The sequence below is a fragment of the Sparus aurata genome, chromosome 20, assembly GCF_900880675.1.
Source record: "Sparus aurata chromosome 20, fSpaAur1.1, whole genome shotgun sequence".
Classification (NCBI taxonomy): domain Eukaryota; kingdom Metazoa; phylum Chordata; class Actinopteri; order Spariformes; family Sparidae; genus Sparus; species Sparus aurata.
In genome coordinates, this window is record NC_044206.1 from 7,377,589 (window position 1) to 7,390,856 (window position 13,268).

At 41.2% G+C, this 13,268-nt stretch overlaps 3 protein-coding genes across 3 annotated transcripts in view; 1 reads left to right on the plus strand and 2 right to left on the minus strand.

The window, feature by feature from the left end:
• The first annotated feature begins 22 nt into the window (after window positions 1–22).
• LOC115570907 (pepsin A-like) lies at window positions 23–3,029 on the plus strand. Its single transcript, XM_030399703.1, has 9 exons — window positions 23–78; window positions 392–542; window positions 646–763; window positions 1,440–1,558; window positions 1,778–1,974; window positions 2,084–2,203; window positions 2,316–2,448; window positions 2,588–2,686; window positions 2,780–3,029. Exons 1-9 carry the CDS (start codon window positions 23–25, stop codon window positions 2,915–2,917), a joined length of 1,131 nt encoding a protein of 376 aa, XP_030255563.1. The 3' UTR covers window positions 2,918–3,029.
• Window positions 3,030–6,098: 3,069 nt separating this feature from the next.
• On the minus strand, window positions 6,099–10,046 carry LOC115570906 (pepsin A-like). Its single transcript, XM_030399702.1, has 10 exons — window positions 10,031–10,046; window positions 9,845–9,920; window positions 9,395–9,545; window positions 9,179–9,296; window positions 7,726–7,844; window positions 7,247–7,443; window positions 7,018–7,134; window positions 6,761–6,902; window positions 6,502–6,600; window positions 6,099–6,407 (listed from the first exon to the last, which is right to left on the minus strand). Exons 2-10 carry the CDS (start codon window positions 9,898–9,900, stop codon window positions 6,270–6,272), a joined length of 1,137 nt encoding a protein of 378 aa, XP_030255562.1. The 5' UTR covers window positions 9,901–9,920; window positions 10,031–10,046; the 3' UTR covers window positions 6,099–6,269.
• An 813-nt stretch (window positions 10,047–10,859) lies between these two features.
• pkd1b (polycystic kidney disease 1b) overlaps window positions 10,860–13,268 on the minus strand; it is a 31,552-nt gene continuing 29,143 nt past the window's right edge. The window contains exons 41-42 of the mRNA XM_030399695.1: window positions 12,943–13,054; window positions 10,860–12,833 (exon numbers count right to left, since the gene is read on the minus strand). Of these exons, the coding sequence (XP_030255555.1) occupies window positions 11,949–12,833; window positions 12,943–13,054 (997 nt within the window). The 3' untranslated portion in view covers window positions 10,860–11,948. The remainder of the gene's footprint in view (window positions 12,834–12,942; window positions 13,055–13,268) is intronic.

Below are 13,268 nucleotides of genomic sequence, written 5' to 3' on the forward strand. Positions count from 1 at the left end.
AGTTGACAGCAGAGCCGACATAATGAAGTGGGCTTTTGTTGTGTGTGCCATGGTGGCACTGTCTGAGTGCCTTGTCCAGTAAGTCAGTTGTATCACGTTCCTTTACTTCTTCTTTCTTTGATTTTTCCTACTACTTACGTTTCATGAGGTCCTGAGAAGTAACTGCAGCCATGTGATATTTAGATGAGCATGTGTTAGCTCTCTGTGTATGAATTGTGCTCAAGAGTTACTTTGAATTGAAGTGCATGCAGCAGGGTCATGAAAATTTCAGTCATTTTTCCTGTTTACAAGTGATAAGAGGTCTAAAAGGAAGGACGCATGAGCAAAAAAAAAGGCATACAAATGAAGCTGCAAGGATATGAAATAAGTTGCTCCCATTGGTGAATCCTAGGGTCCCCCTGGAGAGGGGTCAAACAGCCAGGGAACTCCTGGAGGAGCAGGGTTTGTGGGAGGAGTACAAGCTCAAGTACCCATACAACCCCATGGCCAAGTTCGACGAACGTTTTGCCGTGGGCACTCAGCCCACGACCAACGACGCTAATGTAAGTAACAGCAGCAAATGCTTGAACCAATGGATGAATCGAACTTTGAGAAATGGCTCGTTTTGGTAATGAATAATCTCAGTTTCTCTCGTTGTCTCTTTAGATGGCTTACTATGGAATCATCTCCATTGGAACGCCTCCTCAGAACTTCAAGGTCGTCTTTGACACCGGTTCATCAAATTTGTGGGTGCCCTCTGTCTACTGCAGCAGTCCAGCCTGCAGTATGTAAAGCTATGCCATACATCTCCACTCATTAAAGAGACAGATGTTACATGAGCAGACTATGGTAGGGTAGCAATTTTAAGAAAGATTGCCATTTAATTTCTCTCATTCTGATGTAGTTTGCAATGGTTATTTGTGAGCTGAAGAAGGGATTGGAAGAGTTTACTTTTAGGGTTAGTAAAGTCCACCTAGACTGAGATCTTCTTGAGGATGCCCAAGATAATAGATGTTGAATCAAGGAAGAAGCAGATGGCACCAAAATGCCATGAATTTGGATAGAGTAAAAGCAAGTATGGTTGGAGTTACAGCTAAATGTTGAGCAAAAAGAAATGGTCCACAGATAATTATAGGCTGAAGAAAGATCAGGAATTACCCGTAAGAGAACACGGATCTTGTGACAGCTTTGAGTAAACATTAGGAAGGTTGCGGTTAGGGATGCAAATAGAATTGGTACTTCAATTTGACAGAAGCATCACAATTCTTTTTGTCCTGAAAGAGTTCCTTATGAAAGCCACCGGTTGTTGTGTAGATGACGGATAAAAGATAAAAATTAGGAAATTATTCGACAGCAAGAGGGTAGTTTCTTTCGCCTGCTGCTGAATTACAAAGAAAGTTATTAGAAACCTATGCCATATCAGCAAACATCAACAACTGTTTTCATGTGTACCTTCCTAGATAATCATGCAAAATTTGACCCTGCTGCGAGCAGCACCTACAGACAGGACGGCACTCCAGTTAATATCCGCTATGGCACTGGCAGTATGACTGGCATCCTTGGATATGACACTGTCACGGTGAGAAATAAAAGAATATAGTATCTCTTTAAACTGGAAAATTCTTGTGTAATCATAGATCTTATTGATTATTGCTTTATTACACAATCTTCAAGGCAGAGAGGTATTATTCATCTTGATTGTAAGTAAAAATCTATTGTATAATTTGAAGATCCTACTATAGCTGTTAAGCTGCTAAGATGTTTAGGCCTTTGTACCATCTTTGTGTTTTACTGCCAGGTGGGTGGGATCGCTGTGAAAAACCAGATCTTTGGCCTGAGCAAGACTGAGGCTACCTACATGCAGTTCATGCGTACTGATGGCATTCTAGGCCTGGCTTACCCATCCATTTCTGTTGCCGGCGCTACACCCTTGTTTGACAACATGATGAAGCAGGGCCTGGTCAACGAGGATCTCTTCTCTGTGTACCTGAATGCGTAAGGACAACCATGGCTTTGCAGTGTCCTATTCAGAGAAAAACACTTTTTACTGAGACTATGGCTGATTTATCAGAGACCATCAGTAAGTTCTCACTTTCCCCTCTAGTCAACCAAGGCACAAAGGCAGTGTAGTGATCTTCGGTGGTGTTGACCCCAACCACTACATTGCTCCCATCACCTGGATTCCCCTGTCTAGTGAGCGATTCTGGCAGATCACAATGGACAGGTAAAGCCATAGATACAGAATCCCAGGTCCTTAAAAATGTTACCATACCAAACTGATATTGTCGGCAAGAATGTTTTAAATCTATCTGGTGCATGCTATGTGTCTCTTTCAGTGTTAGTGTCAATGGTCAGGTTGTGGCTTGCAATGGTGGCTGCCAGGCTATCGTGGACACTGGCACATCTTTGGTCATCGGACCTCAGAGCGACATCGACACCATCAACCGTTTGGTTGGAGAGATTGGAGAAGTAAGTACCAAAATGGACTTGTTGGTTGACTGAATCAGATTTTTTTTTACTTTGTGTTGAATAAAATACAACTTAACAGTGCTGAAAACTTAACACTTGAACCAAACTTCGATACATTCTTCTCTCTCTCTGCGCTCAGATGACTGTCAACTGTGACGAAATTCCTCAAATGCCAGATGTGACCTTCCACATCCAAGGACACGAATTTACCCTCCCGTCCACCGCCTACATCCGGCAGGTTAGTGTTTGTTTTTCCTGCCAGAGTTTGTATTTTCTCCCATCACAACACTCTCCTTACATCTGAATTTCTTCTCCATAATCTCTCCCATAGACTAAGCACTATGGCTGCCTTACTGGCTTCGACAGAGGAGGTCACAGCGAATGGATCCTGGGTGATGTCTTCCTCAGACATTTCTATTCCATCTACAGCAGAGCCCAGAATATGGTCGGTCTTGCCAAGGCTAGATAAAAAACCTGAGTCACCTTGCCTAAGAGCCTTGCAACAATCAGCAATCATATACACATCTTTGTGCAATCGTAGAATTTCCAGTAATGGCAGATCTTTTTCTTGTCCTAGAAATGATTACATATCCTAAAATTCAATAAAAGAGTTCAATCAACTGAGGTTTGATTCACTTGTTCAACAAATAGACAGGACTCTAATTCTGTGTCCATGCTGAGCTGCTATAACATCTCATTAAGATGATAACCCAATGAAACACACCCTTTGATAGAAAGACACTATGTACAAAACATGGAAATGGCACAAATTAAAGGGATATTCCTGTGTAAATTTAATCCATGGTCTAAATCCCCGTGAAACTGTGTTACACTCCCTCTCGAGAGATCAAGTTAGCAGACCGCTAATTTAGGGAGTTTTATCAACCTCAGAAACGACCGCACGACAACAGTACACTGCAGTAAATGGATCCAAATATAAACCGTCACCAAAAAGCCACAAATAATGCTCAGAACAGCACCAAACTTCAGCAACAGTACAAATAGGGTCTCAGCACATAGTCCGGGGCCTCTAACCTCCGCTAGCTTTTTTTTTTAAAGTACCGATAACAATACCGTTTGTCCAGAATCTTAACAGTTCCCTGGTACCGACCCAATTAGGAGCTGGTACGAAAAAGTACCGGTCCTCGGTATATATCCCTAGTCACTACCCCTTCTTTTAAACCTCACATAGTCTCCATGAGAGTTCAATTTTGACCTGTGAGTAACAGTATGTATGCAACAAATATACCAAAGTCATAGGTGCCGTCTTGCATTCAGAAGTTTGTGTTGCTTATCACCAGGTTCATATATTTTGGGGCTCTATCGATAGAATAGTTTGAAATGCTTTAATGTTGAAAAACACATTAATTTTCATATACTATACAAAGCACTGCTTTCACCCTGTTTCTGAAACACTCAATTTTAGCTCCTGTCTCTCTCAGACCCCCCTCCCAAACAGCCTAGTCTACTGTGATAAGTCAGGTCCAACAGCCTCAGCAGGGAAAGACCCCAGGAAGTGCACCAGGCTTTGACTCCAAAAAAGTGCGGCAGGAATGCGCCCTAAAAACATGGAAACTAATCTACTCACTAGTCTGCATTCACAGGCATACTTTGCTTGCCAACTCCTGAAACTCAAACTTTTATAGTTCACCAACGTTAGCTTTTTACTTCTGGTGATTGTATTACAATTCAAAGACTATTGCTGTATCTTACATTCGACAATACTCTAAAATTCCATTGGGTTTTTTGTCAAGTAAACTAGGGAAATTCTAAATTACAGGTTGACCTGCAAAAATAGGTAACCCCTGCAGCAATCTATTTGATGATGTGCCCATACCATGTAATGGCAAAGTCATGTGATGCAAACTGGTCCAAAAACACCACAAGAAGCAGCTTTAAAACAGTTACATATTCATTTTTTGAGTGTCACAGCCCTCAAACTGAATCATTTCACTATCCTACTTTAATACATGCAATTTGATAACAGCAAGTTCAGAGGAGCCACAATCTTAAAAGATTTGATCCCCATTCAAGCTTGCAAAGAGCTAAACCATCTCTAGTGCAAACGCGCTGTTAGCTTCTTGTCACGGAGCAACGTTCATAGCAATGAACAGAGTCCCTGCCCTCCCCAACACTATATCAAGTACTTGTTATACATCAATGGAGCAATGACTACCTGCTGTTTCTCCCATCAGTTTATCTGTACTTCACTACAGTATGTTTGAGTAGGAATTTGATCTAGTCTTGGCCTCACTGTCCAGTGGACCACTAACAGGACACATATTACTTGCGTCTGCACTGTGTTTCTTCAGTGAGAGCGCAGGTTCACAGCATTACATGTGTTTACTTCAAGATACAATGATGTAATGTTTTGCTTGTAGGTTGCTCCACATTATGATGAATACAGACCTGGGATTTGTATCTTCGACAATAATTTTGCACTCAGAAAGTGTAGGGGGTGTCAAATCGCACAAAATAGCAATTTGTCCATAGTGTTGCTTTAAGTACCAGAGCCCACCTGAGTTTATAGCATGATATCATCTTTGTTTAAGCAAGGCTGGGGGTAAAGGAAGGAAAAAAAGGCAAACATCATTAAAAGATGTCCAGCCAAAATTACTGTGGCCCACCCAAAACTGAGATCCTGGTGTCCTGTCTGTTTGCGCCCATCTGTGTGCCCCTGGGTGTGGGTGTGCATGGTCATAGTACTACTAAACTGAAGAGTAGCGTCACACATTTTAACTTATGTATGACTTTTTCTAAGTGCTGTATTATAGGCAGCTTGACTGCAGAGTCCAGTTGCCTATGATTCAGCACTTAGAATTACCATAACCTGGATGACTGAGAACCTTCATCAACATACATTTGACTTTGTTGGCTCTCTGGAGGAAATGTCCCCACAATGAGCTTTTTTGACTGTGCTTCATATTTTACATAGCCGTTACAGTGTGTCTGAAAGGGAAATTAGTGTATAGACTGACATGTTGCTGGCAGGTCGCTGATTAAAAGTTAACTATTGATAACCATATTCAGTATGCTGCCACTTATCCCAAAATTGCCACTTTAGTCAAAAACTCGCCTTACGAATGCTAATGTCTACTACTTTTGGTGCAATCTGGTGAACACCTTTGTACAAAAATCTACTCCATTAAATTATTATGTTCAATGTACATTTTGTACACTTAGAATAAAGGGTCCTCTCTGATGTTCATGTTGTTGTTATCTTAAATGAATGTTAGTGTTGACACAGATTTATGGGCCTATCTTGGTTTGGTGCGCATGTTCTAATGTGCATGGCACAAGTGTGTTTGGGGTATGTCCGACTACTTTTGCAAGTCAAATAGTGCATAATCTGGGCAAGAATTGAGGCATAAATGCCAGATGCACCTGCGCCTAGCGCATTGCTATTTAAAAAGTGGCACTCCTCTTTGCTGAAGACAAGTATGTGTTCCTTGGCTGATGGACTTTTGGCCTAAGCTGTCTCCCAATCCTTTGTCCCATCAACAACTGCATTTGACTTCATATAAGCATGTGCACCAAAATTTACCTGAGGAGTAGGAACGCTGCATTGTGCGACACTTTGCGCTGGGCGTATGACAGGGCTCTTATTTTCATGTCTATTTCCTGTACAGTTTAATGAAACAACACGCAAGTTGATTTGACTGTTTTTATTGGATTTGGGGGCATTTAATCATTTATAGTACAAGGAAAAGGTTTGAATCTTAGACTTCTCACATCATTACAGCAGTACTTAAACTCTACAATAGCACTAAGATGTACACATGATTGTTGCAAGGCTCTTGGGCAAGGTGACTTCAGGTTGATTATCTAGCCCTGGCAAGACCCACCATGTTCTGGGCTCTGTTGAAGATGGAATAGTACTGCCGGATGAAGACATCACCCAGGATCCACAGGCTGTCACCTCCGTTGCCAAAGCCGGTACGGCAGCCATAGTACTGAGACTGTGATGGGAATTTAGGAAAATAATTTTTAGATGGAGTAGAAGTGCAGTGAAGTGAGGAAAAACCTAAGTCTGGCAGGGAATCAAACATTTACCTGACGGACGTAGGCAGAAGCTGGGAGGGTGAATTGCTGTCCGTGGATGTGGAAGGTCACATCTGGCATTTGGGCAATGCTGTTACAGTTGACCATGTACTATAAGCAGAGAGAGGGAGATGAAAGTGAAAGAAGGGATGCAAAAGTATAAAAAGTTGGCTTGACTTATACACATTTTACTTTATTAGGTGGGCATTTAGTCAATGTGAAGTTACAGAAATGTCATTCTGTCAACCAATTTCAATTTCTTGGCACTTACATCTCCGTTCTGGCTGCTAGCTCCCACGTAAGTGTTGATGTTGCTGATGCTGCTCTGAGGGCCAACGATCAGAGAGGTGCCAGTGTCCACGATAGCCTGGCAACCACCATTGCAGGCCACAACCTGACCATTGACGGTAACACTGAAAGATAGACACAGTAGAACTCAACACAGTCTCAGACAGATGCATACTGAACTAAATGACTTTGCTTTGGAAACATTTGGAGCGAGCTGTGATATTGTTTGTGTGCCTTCACCTGTCCACTGTGATCTGCCAGTACAGATCTCTGGAGAGAGGGATCCAGGTGATGGAACCAGTGTAGTGGTTGGGGTCAGTGCCACCGAAGGTCACCACACTGCCTTGCTGAGAGTTACTTCAGAGGAAAGCGGGACATTACTGATAAATTAAGAAGTTAACTGCTGTCAAGAAATATTTCCTTTTCTCTGGATTGGATATTGCAAATCTAAATCTATGACAGTCCTTACGAGCTCAGGTACACAGAGAAGAGGTCCTGGTTGACGAGGCCCTCTTTCATCATGTTATCAAACACGGGTGTAGCACCAGAAGCAGACAGCTGTGGGTAAGCCAGGCCCAGGATACCATCAGCACGCATGTACTGCATGAAAGTAGCCTCACTCTGACTCATGCCGAAGATCTGGTTTCGCACAGCAATCCCACCCACCTGGCAGCCAAACAAACACAGGGAATTAAAACATGTCAAACTACAGCGGAATCTTTAAGTTTGTGATCAAAATATCCCCTTAATTTGCTTTCTCAATTTGAATGACATTTTTGGTCCCAACACACGTTCATATGAAACTACAAGACAACAGATTTTTAATTATGAAGAAATGGGGGTACCTTTTTCATTTTGAAGATGGTGGAACAATGTAACAATCAATAAGAAATATGAGTGAATTTTATTTTTATGTTAAAAGTGGTTAAATATTATCTTATTTCTCACCGTGACAGTGTCGTATCCAAGGAATCCAGTCATGCTGCCAGTGCCATATTGGATACTGAGAGGACTCCCATTGTGTCTGTAGGTGCTGCTAAGTCCAGGATTAAACTTATCATGGTTGTCTAGGAAGGTAAACGTGAAAAATGTGTAAATGTTTGCTGATATGACTTAGTAATTATGTCATGCTTCAGCAAGGGTTAAAAGTAAATTATGCAACTGACATTGAAAACAATGAAAGCTGCAGCCCGTTTTCATTCAAGGAAAAACACACAATCACTTACCTCAAATGTGAAAGCAGTTTATTACACCCAAATTAATTGTATTGCTAGGTGATGACCTCTAGTGGCTGTAGTAATTATTACAGCAGGGAGGAAGTCAGGTGGTGTTCATGTCCCGTGTGGAATCAAAAGTCAACGGTGAGTTTTATTAAGTACGTAATGTAGTGAACTTCTGTCATATATGTATCTAACTCAAATTACATATGTAATGGATTCACGTATGCAAGTAAAATTAGCTAAGTACCCTAACCACAGTATTTCCCTAAATCCAACCAAGTAGTTTTGTTGCCTAAATCAAACCAAACTACTGATATCAGTCATATTGGAAGTGATTGACTTATTCAGTCATTTAGGTATGAGGAGGCAAAGTTATATAAATATGTTGTTATATGTTCTTTTTAACAATGTAGTCAACTCCCATGATCCCATGTTACTTTATGTCCTCATCAAACTCTGTCTTTTATTGTGGTTTTCATGAATAGACCCATAATGGCAGAAATAACATGATGTGAATTTAGTAGTTCTGAATCTTAACCTCTTGTTTCTGGTTTGAAGAGCAGTATATATGTTCTTGTTGTCCGTAATCTAGATTTTGAAACATCTAATCGTAAACTGTTTGATGACCAAGTCTACCTGCTTCCCTAACCCCAACTTTCAGACAGAAGTAGATCTTGACCTGCCTTCAGCCGACAGTCAGCTCAGGTTTATATCTCCTTGGTCAACATTTACCACTCGGGACTCTATTATACTCCCATATGGGCTTGTTGTAGTTCTGTCTATGCTACTTTTGGAAGTCTGCTTGAAAGACATATTCAACACATGCTCAGAGTATTCTGTAGCTTATCATAGTGAAGTGGCCATGGAGACAGGTCCAAGTGGTCATAAAAACTTGTTGGTACGTCAGTGTCCATACCAGCACAGACCCTCATCCATTTGTGGAAGCAGTAAGTGTAGTTTCAGCTTCAACCTAACTGTACTTCCACTCCATCCTTACTTATGGGATTTAGGTGTTCTCCTTAGTTCAATATTCATCAGCTTGAATTTACATCCTGTAGGACTCATGGTAGTGAGCTTGTTGATGTTGAAAACACCTAACCCTAACCCTCGATAAGAAAAATAAGATAGCAAAACTTTCTTAAAAAAGATAGAGATGTATATGCATGTGTGGTTTTACGTACTGCAGGCTGCACTACTGCAGTAGATAGAGGGGATCCACAAGTTAGATGAGCCGGTGTCAAAGATGACTTTGAAGGACTGAGGAGGAGTTCCAATGGAGATGATTCCATAGTAAGCCAGCTGGAATTGTGGAGATATAGAGAATATTCATGAGCAAAATGAGCCATTTCTCAAAGTTCTGTCGGCCATCTGTTCGAGCGTTAAGAGATGATACTTACATCAGCATCGTTGGTCATGGACTCGGTGCCCACGGCAAAACGGTTGTCAAACTTGGCCATGGGGTTGTATGGGAACTTGAGCCTGTACTCATCCCACAGGCCCTGCTCCTCCAGGAGTTCCCTGGCTGTTTTACCCCTCTCCAGAGGGACCCTAGGGTTCACCAGTGAGATAACCTTAATTTGGTTTCCTTGCAGCTACATTTGTACACATTTAATTCACATTTAAAGATGTTTTTCCTCATCTGTCCTTACTCTAAAACTCCTCACTATTCACACATGATTATATTCAGATTTAATTATGAGCACAGTAAATATGAAGAGGCCTGACACTTGCTCATTTAAGTGTCATATGTCTGCAGTTGTGCCCTAGTAGTTAATGAAGTTTAGGTTGCAGGTAAAATCAAAAACAGAACAAGAACAGGAAATGATAGAGTGTAACAGCTGACTTACTGGACAAGGCACTCAGACAGTGCCACCATGGCACACACAACAAAAGCCCACTTCATTGTCTCGGCTCTGCTTTCAGCTATGTAAGAAAATGCATTTCAGTAGAGCAGAATCAAGCTCTGGTCACACAGTTAGTCACTGAAACATTAAAATCTGCAGTAATAACATCATAGGTTTATGTATACTCACCTGTTGACTCCAAAACCTGAGTGCAGAAGGACAGGAATGCATCCTCTTTTATACAGTGGGAGTGACATTTTAAAATTACACAGTGATAAGGCAATGAACACAAATAACTGATAGGTGAAGATAAGCAATGGACAAAATAGTTGTTGACCTCTAGACAAAGTCAATCATGTGATTAAAGAAGGAACACAAACATTTGGAAAAAGCTTGCACAAATGTAGCTTAGTATTTGTGTTCATGTTGAAGGTGCTAACAACTTTTCTTCAAAGTCAAAGTAACACTTTATTCAAGATAAATACACAGCTCTGATACATATGAAACAGTTAACCATTAGTTTTTTTTATCTTGGTAAATGCTTTTGTATCATGCATATTTTTATTTCTTTCATTTTATTCTGTTTGGAACTTTTAAAACAACAATTTTAGAATGTGTGTTCTTTCTTTTACACATCGTTGTATATTGTACATTGGCTGTATTTTCTGTATGTTATGTGTACATGTGTAATAACACACAATCTTCAAACCAAGGTGAACCCAAACTGCATGTCACCAAATATTATTGCATTGTCCATGTACTTTAGTCACATGCCTCATATGTAATTTCACTCATTCAGTCAGTCACCTTAATGTGGATTGTGGTGATAATGTGTTTAGTACTACATTATCATGTGTTTACTTTTGTATCAAGGTCATTTCGTTTTGATAGCTAATAATCTGAATTACTGTGTACAAAATATTCATTTAATCTAAGCATATAAAAAAACACTTTGGACACAGCCCTGTAAAATATTTCTTTAAATAAAATGGTTTGAAGAATATAAGCTTACACAGTCTTTCAGACCAAATGGTCACTTGTCTTTATTCTTCTGTGGAGGAAAACGTCAACAGGGTCTCTTACACAACTGTATCAGCATATAACTGTATTTACAGCATACAGTACTGTAAGGAATAATATAATGTGCAAAGAAGTGTACAAAGGTGAAACTTGAAACTTGACTATTTATAAAAAGGAATTACACTTTAATTGATTTACAACTGTTCAATTTTTACTACTATTACTAATTGCTCTCTCTTCGGTCACAGTAACAACCAATCTTACCAATGTCTATCTGTTTTTATGTGCATGTTAAACAGGCTTTGTGGCCTAAACAATTAACTGGATGAAGAAAAAAAACATTTGCCCTTCCATTACTTCTTTTGCATGTGTATGCATTGGATAGGAGATAGGAGTTATTTTTTGTAGCATTAGAAATTCCGGTATACTGTTGAACTGCTGAAAATGTTTACAAAACAAGAACTTTAGTCCTTATAGTGAGGTGAAGACCCGCCCTTTCTGGTGTGTCTCATGGGACCGTATTGCAGAAAAAAAACAGGTAGTTAATGGCTTGAGACAAGGTTTTGATCCGGGACTGGTTTCAGGTTTCGGTTTGGGGTGTTTGTGAGTGTTAAACAAGACAACATCACTCATGCATCTGTTGAGTGTGCATTCTTGAAAAATAATTACGTATTTTCAGTCTTAACTTTGATTTGTTTTATGACAAACTACAAATTCATTGAGTTGAAGATTTGTCTGTTTAAATTGAACAGCATTATGTATAATTCATGGCATAATTCAAACAGGATCAAATAATAATTTGTCTCTCACCAGAACACCCAAATACTGTACATATTTATTCTGAAACAAGGCCATGTGGTGGTTCAGGCATCAAAAGCAAAAGTAGCAAAAGCATCTTTAGCTCAACTTTCCCACATCTTTCAACGCATCAAACCAGTTACATTTCCAAAGAAGCAACAATCAGTACAGTCCGGCTGCTCAGTGCTACGTCGCTGCAAACCACTACAAAGATCCAGTCCGATTCACTACACAGGTCCAACCAGAATAAAATCTGTCAACTAAGTTAACTTCCAGTGTAAGCACCTGGTCAGTCTTGCTCGGTCTCTGATCCCTCAGAGATCCAAGCCTTCCTCTTAACTGGGAGTCCTTCACCGATTTGTCTTCTCGTCCCTTCTTCACTCCTGGGTCTGGTGTTGAATGCAAAATGTTCTCCTCCACATGGAGCACCACCTTGGCTCAGCAAGATCCTCTGAGCTGCATCAGCTGAATGAGAGCTCCCTGAATGCCAAGCTCTTCTCCTGGGGAACCGGTCAACTCCAGTAGAACCTACAGGGTACAAGCCACAGGTTCCAGATGCGAGTTTGGCTGCTTCAGAATTAAGGTTGTTGCGAGACGGCTGAAGCTGGAATGGTACTGATTCAGACTCAGAGCAAGTTCTACGTGAATGGGGAACAATCGATGCAGCCGAGTAGTTAAGTGTGGAAGGAGTGAAGGAAAATGATGATGGAAGGGAGACTCGTGGCTTGGGGTAAAGAAGGCCTGTTTTCCTGTGTCTAACTTCTCCTGTTTCCCTTCCTTTTCCTTCCAATTCCTTTGGCTTTGCTGACTCTCCCGATCTTGCTGCATCATTGTTGATCAACCTGTTTCTTCTTCTCGCCTGAGCTTCTTCCAGTTTCATTTCCAGGCTGTGAACGTCCTCAGTAATCTGATTGACCTGATCGAAACGAGACAGCAGTTCACTGACACAGGGCAGCAGGCGGACCAGGTAGGGCTGGACATCGAACCCAGGCTCGGACAAGTCCTCAGACCTCATGGAGACAGCTGAGGACAGGGGACGGGGGGATGAAAACGAGGAGGATAGGGAAGAAGAGAGGGGCGAAGGGAGGGTGGAAGATAGGGTGGAGAGACGGGATTCCTGTGAGGACCTGGATGGAGGGATGTCCATTCCTTCGAACTTCACCCTGTGCCTGAACTGGAAAGGAAAATGAATGAGTAGGATCGGCAACATGTTACTGACAGGGCAAGTTTCTCATTTACTCAGTTCTTCACATGAAATCCACCGGAACTAATGCACTACCAACCTCTTTAGTTTTGGTGAGCCCCATCCACAGTTTGAGTCTCTTGATGAAAAACTCCACCATCTCATAGTCCTGAGGTTCAATGGTTGGACGGTGCAGCTCAGCTTGCTCTGCCCTGAAAGACGCAGCAAAAGTTGACCACAAAACACTCTTCTTACAATATTTACCCTTGGAAACAGCTTTTGGCACATCAACTTTGAAGCACTGGTAGCAATCACACTTTTTATCTGGCACGTTTACTGGGACCATTTCTGATTTCATTGATTCCTTCGAGTACAGTCCCAGGTAGCGCCGCCAAACTAATGGTACATTTTTGAGCGTCATGCACA

Coding starts and splice junctions, on each gene's coding strand:
- LOC115570907 (XM_030399703.1), top strand. CDS start 23: ATGAAGTGGGCTTTTGTTGTGTGTGCCATGGTGGCACTGTCTGAGTGC. Junction 2,204..2,315: donor TGGCAGATCACAATGGACAG/GTAAAGCCATAG, acceptor TGTCTCTTTCAG/TGTTAGTGTCAATGGTCAGG. Junction 2,449..2,587: donor TGGTTGGAGAGATTGGAGAA/GTAAGTACCAAA, acceptor CTCTGCGCTCAG/ATGACTGTCAACTGTGACGA.
- LOC115570906 (XM_030399702.1), bottom strand. CDS start 9,900: ATGAAGTGGGCTTTTGTTGTGTGTGCCATGGTGGCACTGTCTGAGTGC. Junction 7,845..9,178: donor CTGCAGTAGTGCAGCCTGCA/GTACGTAAAACC, acceptor TTACCTTCCTAG/ACAACCATGATAAGTTTAAT. Junction 7,135..7,246: donor TTCTCTGTGTACCTGAGCTC/GTAAGGACTGTC, acceptor TTTCCTCTGAAG/TAACTCTCAGCAAGGCAGTG.